Source organism: Moschus berezovskii, chromosome 8 (assembly GCF_049115385.1).
Source record: "Moschus berezovskii isolate FMDL1 chromosome 8, NW_MosBer_1.0, whole genome shotgun sequence".
Taxonomy (NCBI): domain Eukaryota; kingdom Metazoa; phylum Chordata; class Mammalia; order Artiodactyla; family Moschidae; genus Moschus; species Moschus berezovskii.
In genome coordinates, this window is record NC_142467.1 from 93,110,043 (window position 1) to 93,123,030 (window position 12,988).

General features: G+C 58.0%; 1 protein-coding gene across 2 annotated transcripts in view; it reads right to left on the reverse strand.

Annotated features, from left to right (window-relative positions):
* Nucleotides 1–12,988, reverse strand: part of ZFR2 (zinc finger RNA binding protein 2) — a 50,357-nt gene that overhangs the window by 10,550 nt on the left and 26,819 nt on the right. Inside the window, exons 3-12 of one of the 2 annotated variants that reach the window (XM_088838384.1) lie at nt 12,242–12,356; nt 11,637–11,840; nt 11,223–11,527; nt 8,507–8,692; nt 6,581–6,821; nt 4,994–5,154; nt 4,140–4,259; nt 2,817–2,956; nt 2,567–2,699; nt 1,909–2,099 (exon numbers count right to left, since the gene is read on the reverse strand). In XM_088838384.1, the coding sequence (XP_088694510.1) occupies nt 1,909–2,099; nt 2,567–2,699; nt 2,817–2,956; nt 4,140–4,259; nt 4,994–5,154; nt 6,581–6,821; nt 8,507–8,692; nt 11,223–11,527; nt 11,637–11,840; nt 12,242–12,356 (1,796 nt within the window). Of the gene's footprint in view, nt 1–1,908; nt 2,100–2,566; nt 2,957–4,139; nt 4,260–4,993; nt 5,155–6,580; nt 6,822–8,506; nt 8,693–11,222; nt 11,528–11,636; nt 11,841–12,241; nt 12,357–12,988 lie in introns of both variants that reach the window. The other variant, XM_055431426.2, reaches the window with a different exon arrangement.

Sequence of the window (12,988 nt, forward strand, 5' to 3'; positions counted from 1 at the left end):
ACACTAACGTACTCTTTGCGACAGTTAAGTAAATAATGCAACATCCATAGGACAGTTTATCATGTTCCTATTAAAAACACACACAAACACACACATCTCCAGAGAGAAAAAGGCCACAAACAAGAGTGAGAAAGGGAATTCCCTGGCAGTCCAGTGGTTAGGACTCCACACTCTCACTACCAAGGACTCTGGGTTCAATTCCTGGTCGGGGAACTAACATCCCACAAAGCTCAGTGCGACAAAGGAAAAAAAAGTTGCAAGGAAAAAAAGCCACCAACACTTCTATGTTTTTGAAAAATAATGTAAAAAACATGAAAAAGACAAAAAATAAAAATAAACAAACAACAAAAAAAAGAAAAAGAACGTAAGGACAGAACATGTAACATGACATCAGTGTTATGTGAAGACTTTAAAAAAGTGCAATCGGTTTTGCTTTAAAGCTGGGTTTGTGGGGGTTGTGGGAGTGTGGGGGCAGTAAGGCTCCTGTGCTGGGGGAGGCCCTGTGTCCTCACTGCAGCGGGGCATCTACTCAGGGGGTGAGTTGTCCAGCACCGGGGAGGCCTGAGCGGGGCCTGGGCCTCCCTGAGGTGCCTGTGTGGACGCCCAGCCTTGACACCTGTGGGTCCACGCTGTGGAGCTGGGGGAGGGTGGAGGGTCCTCTCCTTACTATGTTTGCGCTGAGTCCATAATCATTTCAAAATGAAAAGTTAAACTAACAGAAGGAAAACCTGAGAATGGGGAGCAAACGGGGAGGGAAACCACGAAGCACTCAGGAGACACGGGGGCGGAGGTCAAGGGAGGGCTGCCCTGTCTGGGGCCACGCCTGCTCTCACTTCCAGGCCGTGAGCTTCCTCACCGGAGCTGTCGGGGGGCGGGCGGCGCCTGTGTTCACACTGAGGGACGAGTACATTCGCTTATGACACCTGGTGACCCACACGTGGCTCTCATTTTCTTCTCAGACAGCAAACACTCCGGCACAAAGAAGCTACTGACTAGAATCAGCCTGACACAAATGCTGCACGATTCCATTGACAGGAAACGTCCACAACAGGCCATGCCATGGAGACTGGGGGTGGAAAGGTGGGTGCCGGGGGCTGGGGAATTTTACAGGATGGATTTCTGTTTCAGATGATTAAAAAGTTCTGGAAACGGACAGCAGTGATGGCTGTACAACCTTGTGAATGTGCCCACAATGGCCGATTTCCTGTTACAAGTATTTTACCACCACCATCAAAAAAAAAAAAAAAGACCCTTGAAATAGTAAATGAGGGACTTCCCTGGAGGTCCAGTGGTTAGAACTGTGTGTGCTCACTGTTGAAGGTCCAGGTTCAATTCCTGGTCGGGGAACTAAGATTTTGCAAGCCATGTGGCACAGCCAGAAAAAAAAAAAAGGTAAATGAAAAGGAAGCCACCCAGAGATGAGGGACCTGGAAAAGCTAAGTCCTCTGGGAGTCTCTAAACCGTGCATTGATTCACTACGAGGTGCCGGGACTTTCCGTCTTCTGACGGTTGGGCAGCTGGAAAGATGATTCACACACATGCTCAGGGCTTGGCGGCAGCCCTGCTCCTTGAGCCTTGCGCTGGTCTCTGTGTCACAGGTGAGGACACAGAGGCGGCTAATCCTCTGCAAACAACATTTCTAGACATGCCTTCTACAGGAAAGTGACTTCCAGTGAAAGAACAATTGCTCTCATTGGCTGGGGCTACTATAACCCCCTTTGACCTCCCAGCCTCCTGGCTAGCTCCTAGTCTCCTGGGGAGATATCTGAAGGGGGCTGGAAAGGCCCCCGAAGACTCCAAGCCTCCTGGCACTGTAGCTTCCACTTCCTCTCTGGACCCTGATCCTTGCCCACCCAGCTGGGGGTCAGCAGCCTCTGGGCCCCTGGACAGAAGGGCGCCGTCCATCACCTGTGGTCTCCGCCCTCGGGCTCCGGGTTGGCAGAGTCCTCCTCAGCCAGTGTGTCAGACACCAGCTTGAGGGCACGCTCCGCATGGGAGACAGCCTTCTGGACAGCCAGGAGCTCCTCCTCCGTTGGGTAGATGGCCGCGTGCTTACACATGACATGCCGGTCGTCGCTGGACTCTGGCCGCCTCGTGGGCTGCGGGGAGAGGTGCGTTGTGTCTTGTCACAGGCAGGCTGAAAGGTCCCGGTCACTCAGGAGCCGTGAGGGCCCTTGGAGCCTGGCTGGTGTGACAGGCGAGTGGTGGCTGGAGAGTCAGGCAGAGGAGTGACAGGGCCCAGGGGAGGTGGAACAGGGAGGACCTTAGCCCCGACAGCTGTGGGGAGCTTGGGCCAAGTGGGAGGCCATTGGGCTCCCTTGAGAACGCTCTTGAGTTTCAAGGCCAGAGGCTCCGGAGGCAGCTGGGGCCCCTCCCTCAGCGGGGCGCCCTCCATGGTTCCCCCACAACCTGCCCAGTCCCCACGATGGACAGTCAGACGCCTCAGTGCTTCTGAGGGATGTGACCACTGGGGCCTCAGGAAGCTCTGAGGGACCCCTGTAGCTAGCGGTGAGGCCCTCAGGTCCCTTCAGCTTCCCCCACTCCGAGGCATTCGACCACCACCCACCAGAGGCTTGGCTGTGGGCGCCCCTGGCCGGCTCCTGAGGGCAGGCAGGTGCTGGTCAGGCAGCGGGCATCCTGAGTGTGCGTCCGGGACGGGCGGCCCCTCTTCCAGCCGCCTCCTGCACAAGTCATAGCGCCTGTGGGACGAGAGGGACTTGGGGCCCTGAGGGGCGGCAGGACTGTGAGGTGGTCCCGTTGGAGCCCTGGGGAGCCCGTGGGGAGCCCTCCCACTGCGCAGGGCCCCGAGGCTGCACCTCGTCTCGTTGTGCCAGCGCCGCAGCTCCCCCAGCCGCCTCTTGGTCAGCTGCCGCTGCCTCCGCAGCGTCTCCTCCACGAGCTTGCGCACCCGTGTGCTGGGCTTGTCCGCGATCGGGAGGTCAGGGTTCACTTTTTTCTGCAAAGTTCGGGGATCTTCATTCAGATAAGAATGCTGGGAGGGGGGAAACTCGGGGCCCGGGGGACACCCGTCTGACAACACCCTTCCACTGGATTTAGACAACAGCGAGTTTCAGTCCCGAAGTCTCAACACTCCTTGTGCCCCAAAGGCCATGGCAGAAAACCATGAGGACAAAACCATGGCTGACTCAAAGAGTCACAGACGTGACACTAAGAGAACCATCCGGATGTCTAATGGAGGAGCCAGAGGAAGAAGGTGCTGGGACACCTTGAAGCAACTACCACCAGTGGCCACACTGTTCTCAGAGGACTGACCAGAGATGCTCGTCCCAAACAGAATAATTCAGAAAATACCGTTTGTGTGAGATCTGATGTGTACTGTAAATAGAATTAACTCACTCACTGGGCTTCACTTTTAGCACTTAATTTCCTCACTCAGACAGCGTGGTGTTGTCTAAGGATTAGCCACCGGTGGAAACAACACAAGTGTGCTTCAGTGGTGAAACACACACAGTGTGGTCCCCTCCACACATGGAGCACCCCTCAGCCACAGAAAGCAGAGGAGCCCCGATACTCGCTACCATGTGGACGGACCCTGAGAACACGACGCTCAGTGAGAGGAGCAGACACAGAAGGACACACAGGGTGTGATTCCACCCATGGGAAACGTGCAGAGCAGGCAGGTCCACGGACACAGAGAGTGGGTTCCTGTTGTCAGGGGCTGGGGACGGGGTGGAGGTATGACTGACAATGGGGACTGGGGCTCCTGACAGACTGTTCTGGAATCAGATAGAGCTGCTGGCTGAATGTACACATTTGTGAATGCAGTTAAAGCCACTTTACGTGCGCCAGCTGCTTGGTGGTGAGTGATATCTCAACAGGCTGCTTAAAAGAGAAAAATGCCCAGAAGCCACTGTCTCTCATGAGGGTCATAGCCTGTGCTATGCACACACGTACTCAAGGTCCAGCAGTCACGTGTGTCTAAACACACTTGTGTGCACGCGTGCCCCGGCAAACCTTGGGCAGGGAGGCCTCATGATGGCAACTGAGGGCCCGTCTGGTTGAGCCTGTGGTGCTGAAGGGCTCAGGGATTCAGACTCACAGAGGCACAGGGTGGGTTCCGAGACATGGGCCAGGGCATCCAGAGCACAGATGCCCCCCCGCCCCCTGTCGGGGCACACCTTGTACTGCAGCCGGTGCCGCCGTCCCCGCACGTGCATGTCCCTGGCGTTGGGGTCATTGAAGCTGCACTCACACAGCTTGCAGTGGAAGCGGATCACCCGGCCCTCCTCGTTGCACACCTGAGACACAAGGCTCGACTGAGCACCACCTGCAACCCCCGTGCCCCGCAAGCTGTGGGTCTGAGCCCCAACAGAAGCTTCCTCCCCCAGGGCCTTCCAGGCCAGGCACTGACTTCCGGTCTGCCCTGTGGTTAATGCTTTCAGAGGAGGGACCTTCACCAGCGCACCCTGCCAGCCTGGCCCTCCTTGCCACCACCTCTGCCACCGTCATCCCGTCCTCCTTCCATGCCCTCCCCCCTCCCCCCCTTCCTGAGGCTGCCACCAGGAAGCCTGCCTGGTGTGGCTGGCTTTTTCAGGGCACAAAACTGAAGTGCTGAGTGGATTGAACAAGAGCCTGAACTCCAGCCCAGAAAAAGTGCCAACATGCACATGCCTAGAGGCAGGGACTGTGGGCCTGGGGGCACAGGGCTCAGAACCCAAGCTCCACAAGGAACCGGGTGTCCGGGAAGGTGCCTGGGGGGCACGTGGGCTCCAGTGCCCAAGGGTCACATGCCTGTGCGCTTCCAGGGCACAGATCCCTCCTGCCACCTTCCTTCCTGTAGGAACTGGGGCTGCCTGGGAGCAGGAGACACCTCCGCCTGTCTCCTTCCAGGATCTGAAGCCCCGCACCCAGGGTTCCCAGTGAGGTCCCAGTGACGCTGGCTCGCGGGGGTATTTGCCCAGGTGGGTGTGTGAGTCTCGAGGCATGGCCCCACCAGGCTTGGCCAGGCGCGTGATGGTTGTCCAGCTCTTACCTCCTCCACGTAGCCTGGGCCCACCGGCTGCCCCTCACAGCTGCTTCCAGAAGCTTCCGTAGAGCCTCCTCGGGTGGACGGCTCCCCGGGCCGCTCTGATCTGGGGGTTGCTGGTTTCCCGTGGCGGGTTCTGCAGTCAGTTGCCGGCAGTGCAGGAGGCCCTGGAGGGAAGAACTTCATAACTTGTAGCCTGCTCCAGCCAGAAACCATGGCCAGCTCCTGACCCACCAGCTGGAAGGATACAACACAAGGCCACTGGGTCCCCCGCCATCCCTCTCATCCCCTCGTGACGTCAGCCTGTGGGGTCTGTGGTCCTGTAAGAACCTCACCTACCAGCTCGGGTCACAGCTGGAGAGCGGGGCCCTCACAGCATTTCATGCCTAGGCGGGTGGGTCCACAGGGAGGCCCAGGTTGTAGGCCTCTCACTGAGGACACCCCCCTCAACTGCACAGTCTGCAGCCCTTAGTTAACAGTGGACACCAGGTGGACCAGGGTCATGTTCGCTGACCTTGGTTCATTGAGCCCCAGAAGAGAGACTTTTTAATAATGTGTTTTTAAAAATAATTAATTTATTTATGGCTGCACTGGGTCTTTGTTGCTGCCAGTGCTTTTCTTTAGTTGTGGAGAGTGGGGGCTACTCTGCTGTGGTGCGTGGGTTTTTCATTGGGATGTCCTCTCTTGTTGCAGAGCACAGGCTCTGGAGTGCTGGCTCAGTAGTTGTGGCTCACAGGCTTATTTGTCCTGTGGCATGTGGGATCTTCCTGGGCCGGGGATTGAACCCATGTCTGAAGCATTGTAAAGTGGCAGGTTATTTACCACTGAGCTGCTAGGGACGTCTAGGGAGACATTTCTTTGTCACCAAAACTGCTTTATATCTTCACTATCACATGACTGTTCAAACCTCAGTCCTGCTGAGGCTCAAAATAAAACAGCCCCCACCCCTCAAACGTGGTGGTGGAGAGCAGAGACTGTCCCACACTGGGGTAGAAGCCCGCCTCCACTGCTCACCAGGTGGCCCAGAGCCAAGTGCTTTGCCACACCTCAGTTCTTCCATCTGTAAAGTGGGACTGATGACAAATCTAAAGCGTCATGGAGGGAGAGTCAGGCCCTGCACGTGGCACAGTCAGTGGAGCTCCTGACACGGAAGCCTATGTACCCGCGCCACACAGGGCCCTTGGCCACAGCGACAGATGTGGGGGCTGCACACCTCAGGGGAGGCAGGGCTGCGAGAAGCCTGCCTTAACCTCCCGGTGCCCACCTAAGTGATCAGAACGCCTGGGGGGAGGGGGCCACACCAGCACGTGGACCGCGGCCATCCAGGGGCTGCTCCAGGCCCAGGGTGGGGCTCGGGAGTGTGACCAGCACCCGCTGGGTCCCAAGCTCCAGGAGAGGAAATGGAAAGCTGCCATCTCACTGCCCACACTTCCCCAGGTGGACCAAAGGCGCCAGGAGGCACCGCCCGGCTGGAATCTGGCAGAGAACTATCAGAGGTCCTGCCTCCCCGGAAGCTATGGCACACAGTAAACTGGATGGCCAGTCTCTGATGCTCAGGCTCGCCCAGGGTGGCTGTGAGGCGCAGAGCCGTACCCACACGTGAGGCCTTCGAGGTGGCCGGTCTCCTGGGTGGTGGTGGCCTGCTCGGGGCACACACGCTGGGGCTGGCGGGGGCCGCGGGCTTGGCTGAGGCTGCGGGGGCGCTCTCTGCAGTGACGGTGACGGGGGTGGAGGCCGGCTGGCTGGTGCTGGGGGCCTGGGCCAAGCCGGGGTTGGCCGGCGCAGGGTCTATGGTGGGGATGGGCTTCCCCAGTTTGGTGTGCAGCTTGAAGACCTGGAACAGACCAGCCCCATCAGGGCGCCTCCCGCTCCACCAACCTCCTCAGGGGGGCAGAGCAGCTTGTGGGGGTGGGGAGCTGGCAGCCAGTGCAAGTGAGGGGGGGTCTATTCCTGTCTCCCTGGGACACTGCCCCCTCCCCAGCACTCCTTAAATGTCCCAGGGAGGACCTTCCCGAGCTGTTTAGGTACCCACCAGTCATACACAGGTGGGACCTCAACACAACCCCAAACTCCACACTCCACACCCGTGCTGGTTTCTGCACTCTCAGCACCAGCCCAGGGCCAGCCCCACAGCACGTGTGGGTGAATGCGCTGAGGGGGCTGGCTGCTTCGAGGTACGTGTGTGCACGCCCACAGCACAGGTCCATGCTCTGGGGGAACTCATACACACATCCAGAGACACAGATCACCGAGGACACGGTCATAGCCCCTCCTTGGCCTGACCCCCTCCAAGGCATTTCAGTGCTGAAGCTCCACTTGGCAAGGATGATCTGCACTGACGACCGTCTCAGACACGTTCTCTGGCTCCAAGTATCTGATGCTCAAACCTGCCCCCCCACCCCCCACCCTGGGGCTTCCTGCAGGGCTTCCTGTCCCCAGAAGCAAGTCCCAGCTTGCAAACCGAGCAATGACACCCGCAGCCCACCCCACTTGGGCCCCAGCTCTCCCCTTGTACCCCTGTGACCATCAGGCCAGGGCCCCTTTTCCACACTCCCCTGCTCCTTCCTCTGTGGGGTTTGTGGGTTCACTCAGACATTCGAGAGCCTGTCCCGGCTGGGCTGGGGGACAAGGCCCGTGGTGAGCTGGGGCAGAGGACAGGCTGGGCGCTCTGGGTGGCCCGGCCTGCAGAGGGGCTGGGGAAGGGCTGGCAAGGCCACAGTGTTGGGGGGTGGCGGGTGGTTCGAGGAAAGGCCCTGGGGCAGGAGGGAACACGGCAGGTGGGCTGGGGTAGCTGGAGGGGATTCTGTGGACAGGGCAGGGGCCTTCCCAACCCTCTCACTCTAAACCACACAGGGCAGCACCAAGCAGGCCTCCTGCCAGGAATTCCCCCCTCCTGCCCTCAGCGCACACCCGGAAGTCAAGCGTCATCTACCAAGTTCATGACACTGTCTGGGGGAGATTTGCTGATTTCCAAAAACCACCTCTGGGCCAAAAATAGAGGGCCCAGGGAGGGGGACCCTACCTCCTCTCAGGTGGGGGACCCTGTCCACTTCCCCATAAGATGACATACTACAAGCATTTCTAAGGCTGTAAAAAAACGCTGATACTAAAATAGTAATAAATATGACAAATGCTGATACTAAATAGCATCGATTAAATCTCGGATGTTCAAATATGAAAACTTATTACTTTAATTTGATTTTTTAATAAATAAGGACCCCCAAATGGACTATACCATTGGATCTCATCAACATACAGACTCTGGTCTGCATAAACATACAAGACACCCCGAGGGCCCAGAGCAATCTCCTCTTGGGCCAGGCATGGGGTCCAGCTCAATGCCTCTGTCCAGGGGCAGGTGTGACTCTTGTAACTGGGAGGAGGGGCTAGTTTCTGAGGAAGGAGGACGCGTGGGCCTCAGGGGAGAGCTGCCTTTTGTGGATTGCTGTCTCCGTGCCCCCCGTATCAGCAGACACCCCTCTGGGTCCCGAGTGGGCCTGGCTCCACGCAGGGTCCTACCTTCTGGTGCTTGGCCCCCCGGATGTGGGCAGCGTAGGCCTCTGCCCCGGTACAGGACACGGCACAGAGGTCGCAGTGCAGCTGTGCCTGCACCCCCCGCGGGCTGCCGTTGGGCTGGACGCCCATCTTCTGAGCTGCCTCTTTCTTCTTGTGCTTCTGCCCTTCCAGGTGCTCGCGGTATGTCTGCTGGCAGAGAGCGAGGGCAGCCTGATGGGGGTGTGCCCACCCAGCATCATGTCCCCACAGTTCCCAGGGGTCTGATGTCCCCACCCCTCTGTTCATGGGCCTCCCAGAGGTTTGTGGGCTGCCTTTTAAAGTCCAGTCTGGACTTCCCTGGTGGTCCAGTGGTTAAGAATGCACCTGCCAATGCAGGGGTCACAGGTTCAATCACCGATCCAGGAAGATCCCACATGTGGCTAAGCCCGTATGCCACATTTACTGAAGTCCGTGTGTCCTAGAGCCTGTGGTCTGCAACAAGAGAAGCCACTGCAGTGAGTAGCCCTCACACCGCAACTAGAGGGTAGCCCCTGCTTGCCACAACTAAAGAAAAGCCTGCGTAGCAACGAAGAGCCAGCACAGACAAAATAAATAAAATCTTAAAAAAAATAATTAAGTCCAGGCAACAGACCTAGAAGCTCAGACTGAAAAACATAAGGTTTCCTTCTTCTAAAAATCAGCGAGTTTCTGAAGCAAGCATCCTCAAAGGACGACACATGTAGTTTCAGAGGCTGCTTGAAAAAATATTCCAGCTTTTCAGAATCTGACCTCGGAAGCCAAGCAAGGACGCATGTTACCAGAAAGACACAGGACACACTTCTTACTAGGGCGCTGCTTCCAAACCCTGAGTCCACGCAGGAGGGGACTTCGTGAGTCACAGACCCACGGCTCCTGCCCCAGGGCACCTGAGATACCAGACATATGACTGAGTGCTCACAGGGCAGCCCTGACTCATCTCCTGGAAGGGGGCCTGCTAACCCATGTCCTCTGCCTGCACCAAGAGTCAATAACCCTCAGAGCAGAAAGGCCTCTGGGAAATACCAAAGGCATTGGTGATCTTGGCTGGTTCTGAAGGCGGGTAAGGAGGCAGGGACAGGAGTGGGGGCGGTGCTCTCGGAACGTACGCATCTGTCTTTACCTAAGCCACAGGACACGCATACACACACACACATGCACACACATACATGTATACACATGCACACATGCACGCACACACACATAAAAACATATACATGACATAACAGCCTATGGACAGAGACCAGCCTAGAAAGAGATACACCAAGGTGCCAATGGTAAACTACTTCAGAACACTCTTCGTAGAAACAGCATGTGTTCACAGCTTATGCCATCCCGATGCCCGACTTGGTGGTGGTGGTGGTGACAGCGGCAGATGTGCGAGCCTGCCCAAGTGATAAGCTTGCACAGAGCAAACCATGTGCACGCACACACTCACGTGCAAAGGCACACACGGGTGCAACTGAGACTAGTAAAACCAGGGGCATGTGACTAAGCAGACAGGTTTAAGGCCAACAAACGTCAGCACTGGAGGCTCTGGAGACGGGCCGGTGGGCCTCCCTGCAGTTTTTCTTACAACCACATGTGAGCCCACTGCTATCTCAATAAAAATGCCAATGAAAAAACGCTGCTAACATTAGCAAAAAGCTGGGAATAACAGGAGCTGACATTTCTATGTGCCAGAAGCTATGCCGAGTGGTGATGTGCTCGGGCAAACCCAGTCCCATGGGAGACAAGGCCCACAGACACCTTGACACTGCTCGGGTAATGCTCACATGCCCACACCCATCCCACCCCACGTCCGTGGGGAACGTCCCATGCTTGCTCAGTGTGATGCCGTAAAGGGTCCAGAATCACAGAGCAGACCTTGTGTTTGGTGACAATACCCAAGAACCCTCACGATGAAAATTTAAAGTCACACAGAGAAATAAAGAAAGGAACAGGGAAAGCCAATGTCTCACTAAAGGAGAGTGTCATGCAGTGGAAAGAAGAGAAGGAGTGGGGTGCCCTGCATTCCAAGGAGGGAAGGACCATGGACAGCTGGGGGTCTTGGCGTCAAGGCCCTGAGTGTGAGGGACCTGGCCCTTGACCCTCAGCCAGGAAGTCGGCTGGAGGAGTCAGGCGTGGGTGCCTCCCAAGTCTCTGCAGTCCACGATGAGGAGTCTCTACGGGCCTCCAGGGGCAGCTTGACAAGCCCTAGTGTCTGAGGACCTCTGCAGGGAGCAAGCTGGGTTACCTGCGATCGTGGCTTGGGAGGGCCTTTGCTCATAGAGCAGTACAGGCCCACTCACAGGCACACACACATGCTGTTCCTACCTGGCTGCAGGCCTGTCTACATGGCCCTTCCTACACAACCCTGCCTGTATGGCCCTGCAGCAAAGTTCCACTGTGACCAGCCACATCCACTGGCCCTCATGTCCAGGAGGGGGCACGAATGCCTCCTGCTGCAGACAGCCCCAGAGTGCAAGACTACGCTGCGACCCACACTCAGAGCTGGGCTGGCTCTCATGCCTTCCACAAGAACATTAAGCAGTTTTAAGGCCATGCTGATGCCCACTTGAGGATGCAAATTATTAACAAGACTCTTCTGGGCAGGTAACAACCCTGCCCTCTGGCCGGCTGCAAGGACGAAGAAGGGCTCCCCAACTATGGGGGCAGGGGGCTCCCCTGGGCCTCCCTGCAGGGGCCAGAGTGGGGGCCGGACCTGGGGGCCAGCACAGCTGATCTTGCAGATGTCACAGTAGTGAATTGGGAGTGGCTGGGGGCCGGTCCGGGGTCTTGGCAGCTTGCTGGGAACTGGAAGCTTCTTGGCTACGCTGTTGGCGCAGCTGGCACGGGGACTGCCTCCTGGGCCACCCCACTGGGATGAGTCCACAGGCTTTGGGGGTGGGGGGAGCTGCTGGGGTGGGGGTGGTGGCGGCGGCGGCTGCATCTGTGGGGTGAACAGTGGTGGGTAGTAAGGACCGGCCACAGAGTAGGAGGACGCGTCATAGCTCGGGTAGCTTGGTCCTAAGAAGGAAGAGAAGAGTGAGAGGGTGAGGTGGCTGGTCTTGAGAGAAGGACCACATGTATTTCAGCAGCAAGCAGTAGAGTGGCCTGTGCCCATGTGCCGGCTCACCCATGTACGGGGCAGAGGCTGCGCTGAAGGACGACGAGGCCGGCAGGGTGGGGACGGAGGAGGCCATGGGCTGGGTGCTGCTCGCTGGGGCATAGGCGTAGCTGGAGCAGGGGACGCTGGCTGGCGGCCCTGCCTCGGCGGTTGGCATCTGTGGCAGGGGCTGTGCCTGGCCGTACCCACCGCCCCCGTAGGCTTCTTGGGTCCCTGGAGAGCAAGCATAGCCTCTGCAGAGTCAGCCCTGCGGCCCTGGGTCCCGGGAGTGGACAGCGAGAGCCACATGGGCAACGGTGTGGCTAGCTGGCCACGAAGCCCGGGTGTCTGAGAGGTGCTGGAGGCCAAGCCCCCGGTTCTTCCATCTCTAAGTCCTCCATGAAACCCACCTCTTCCATCCCGGGAAACCACTCCCAGCTCCACTTCAGTCTCTCCCCGTCTCTCCCTCACCTCCCCACCCTCCCTTCACACCCTCTGGCCCCTGACCTGTGGAGACCTGGGGGCGTATCAAGACAACCCACCCGACTCCCTCACTATGAATCTGGAGTTTGAAACGGGACTTTCCCAGGGTCCCTCCTGTATAAGCAAGGACATTGGCCCCCACCCTGACCCACCTGGCGGGCAGAGCGTGGCCGTGGCTGGGAGCTGAGGCTGGCCGGCAGCGGGCGGCGGGTACTGTTTGTTCGCATAGCCACTGGTGGCTGTCGACAGTCCGTAGCTGTAACTGTCCTGAGAGAGGGTTTCCACAGGGAACACAGGGCAGGGAGAATGGTGCTCAGGGTGGGGTGAGGCACCCTCCCTCAGCCCCCACCCCCGGCCCACATCCATAGGATTCCTGAACTCCAGCCCTCTACCAAAGCTGTTTTGGGACCTGGGGATGAGGGACTAGGGAGAGGGCTGTGGCCTGCTCCCTCAGAACCTCATATCTGAGAGCAAAAGTCCCACAGGACATGGGCTGCTGGGGACGGCTCCCTGGAGGGGCAGTGACAAGGAGGCTGATATGCAGAGACTCCAGGACAGAGCTCCTGGTCAGGTCAGTAGAGTCCAGAGGCCTTGGTGGGGGTCAGTGTGTAGGCTTGCAGGAGACCCAGAAGGTGGTCAGAGCAGAGGCCCACGAGGGTCAGGAGAGGGGCTGGGTGGGCAAGTGGGCAGGGGCTGTGGGCAGGATCTGGGGCGGCAGGGAGCAGGGCTGGATTTTGGTTCACTGGGATTCCAGCTGCGGGGTGGACCAGGGATGATGTGGCGGCGAGGACAGAAGCACAGAAGCCGGAGGAGGCCCCAGGAACAGGGCAGGAGCTTGGGATGGTGGGTTTGGAGAAGTCCCAGGGCTCTAGGGGAAACAAAGAGGAGATAGGGATGAA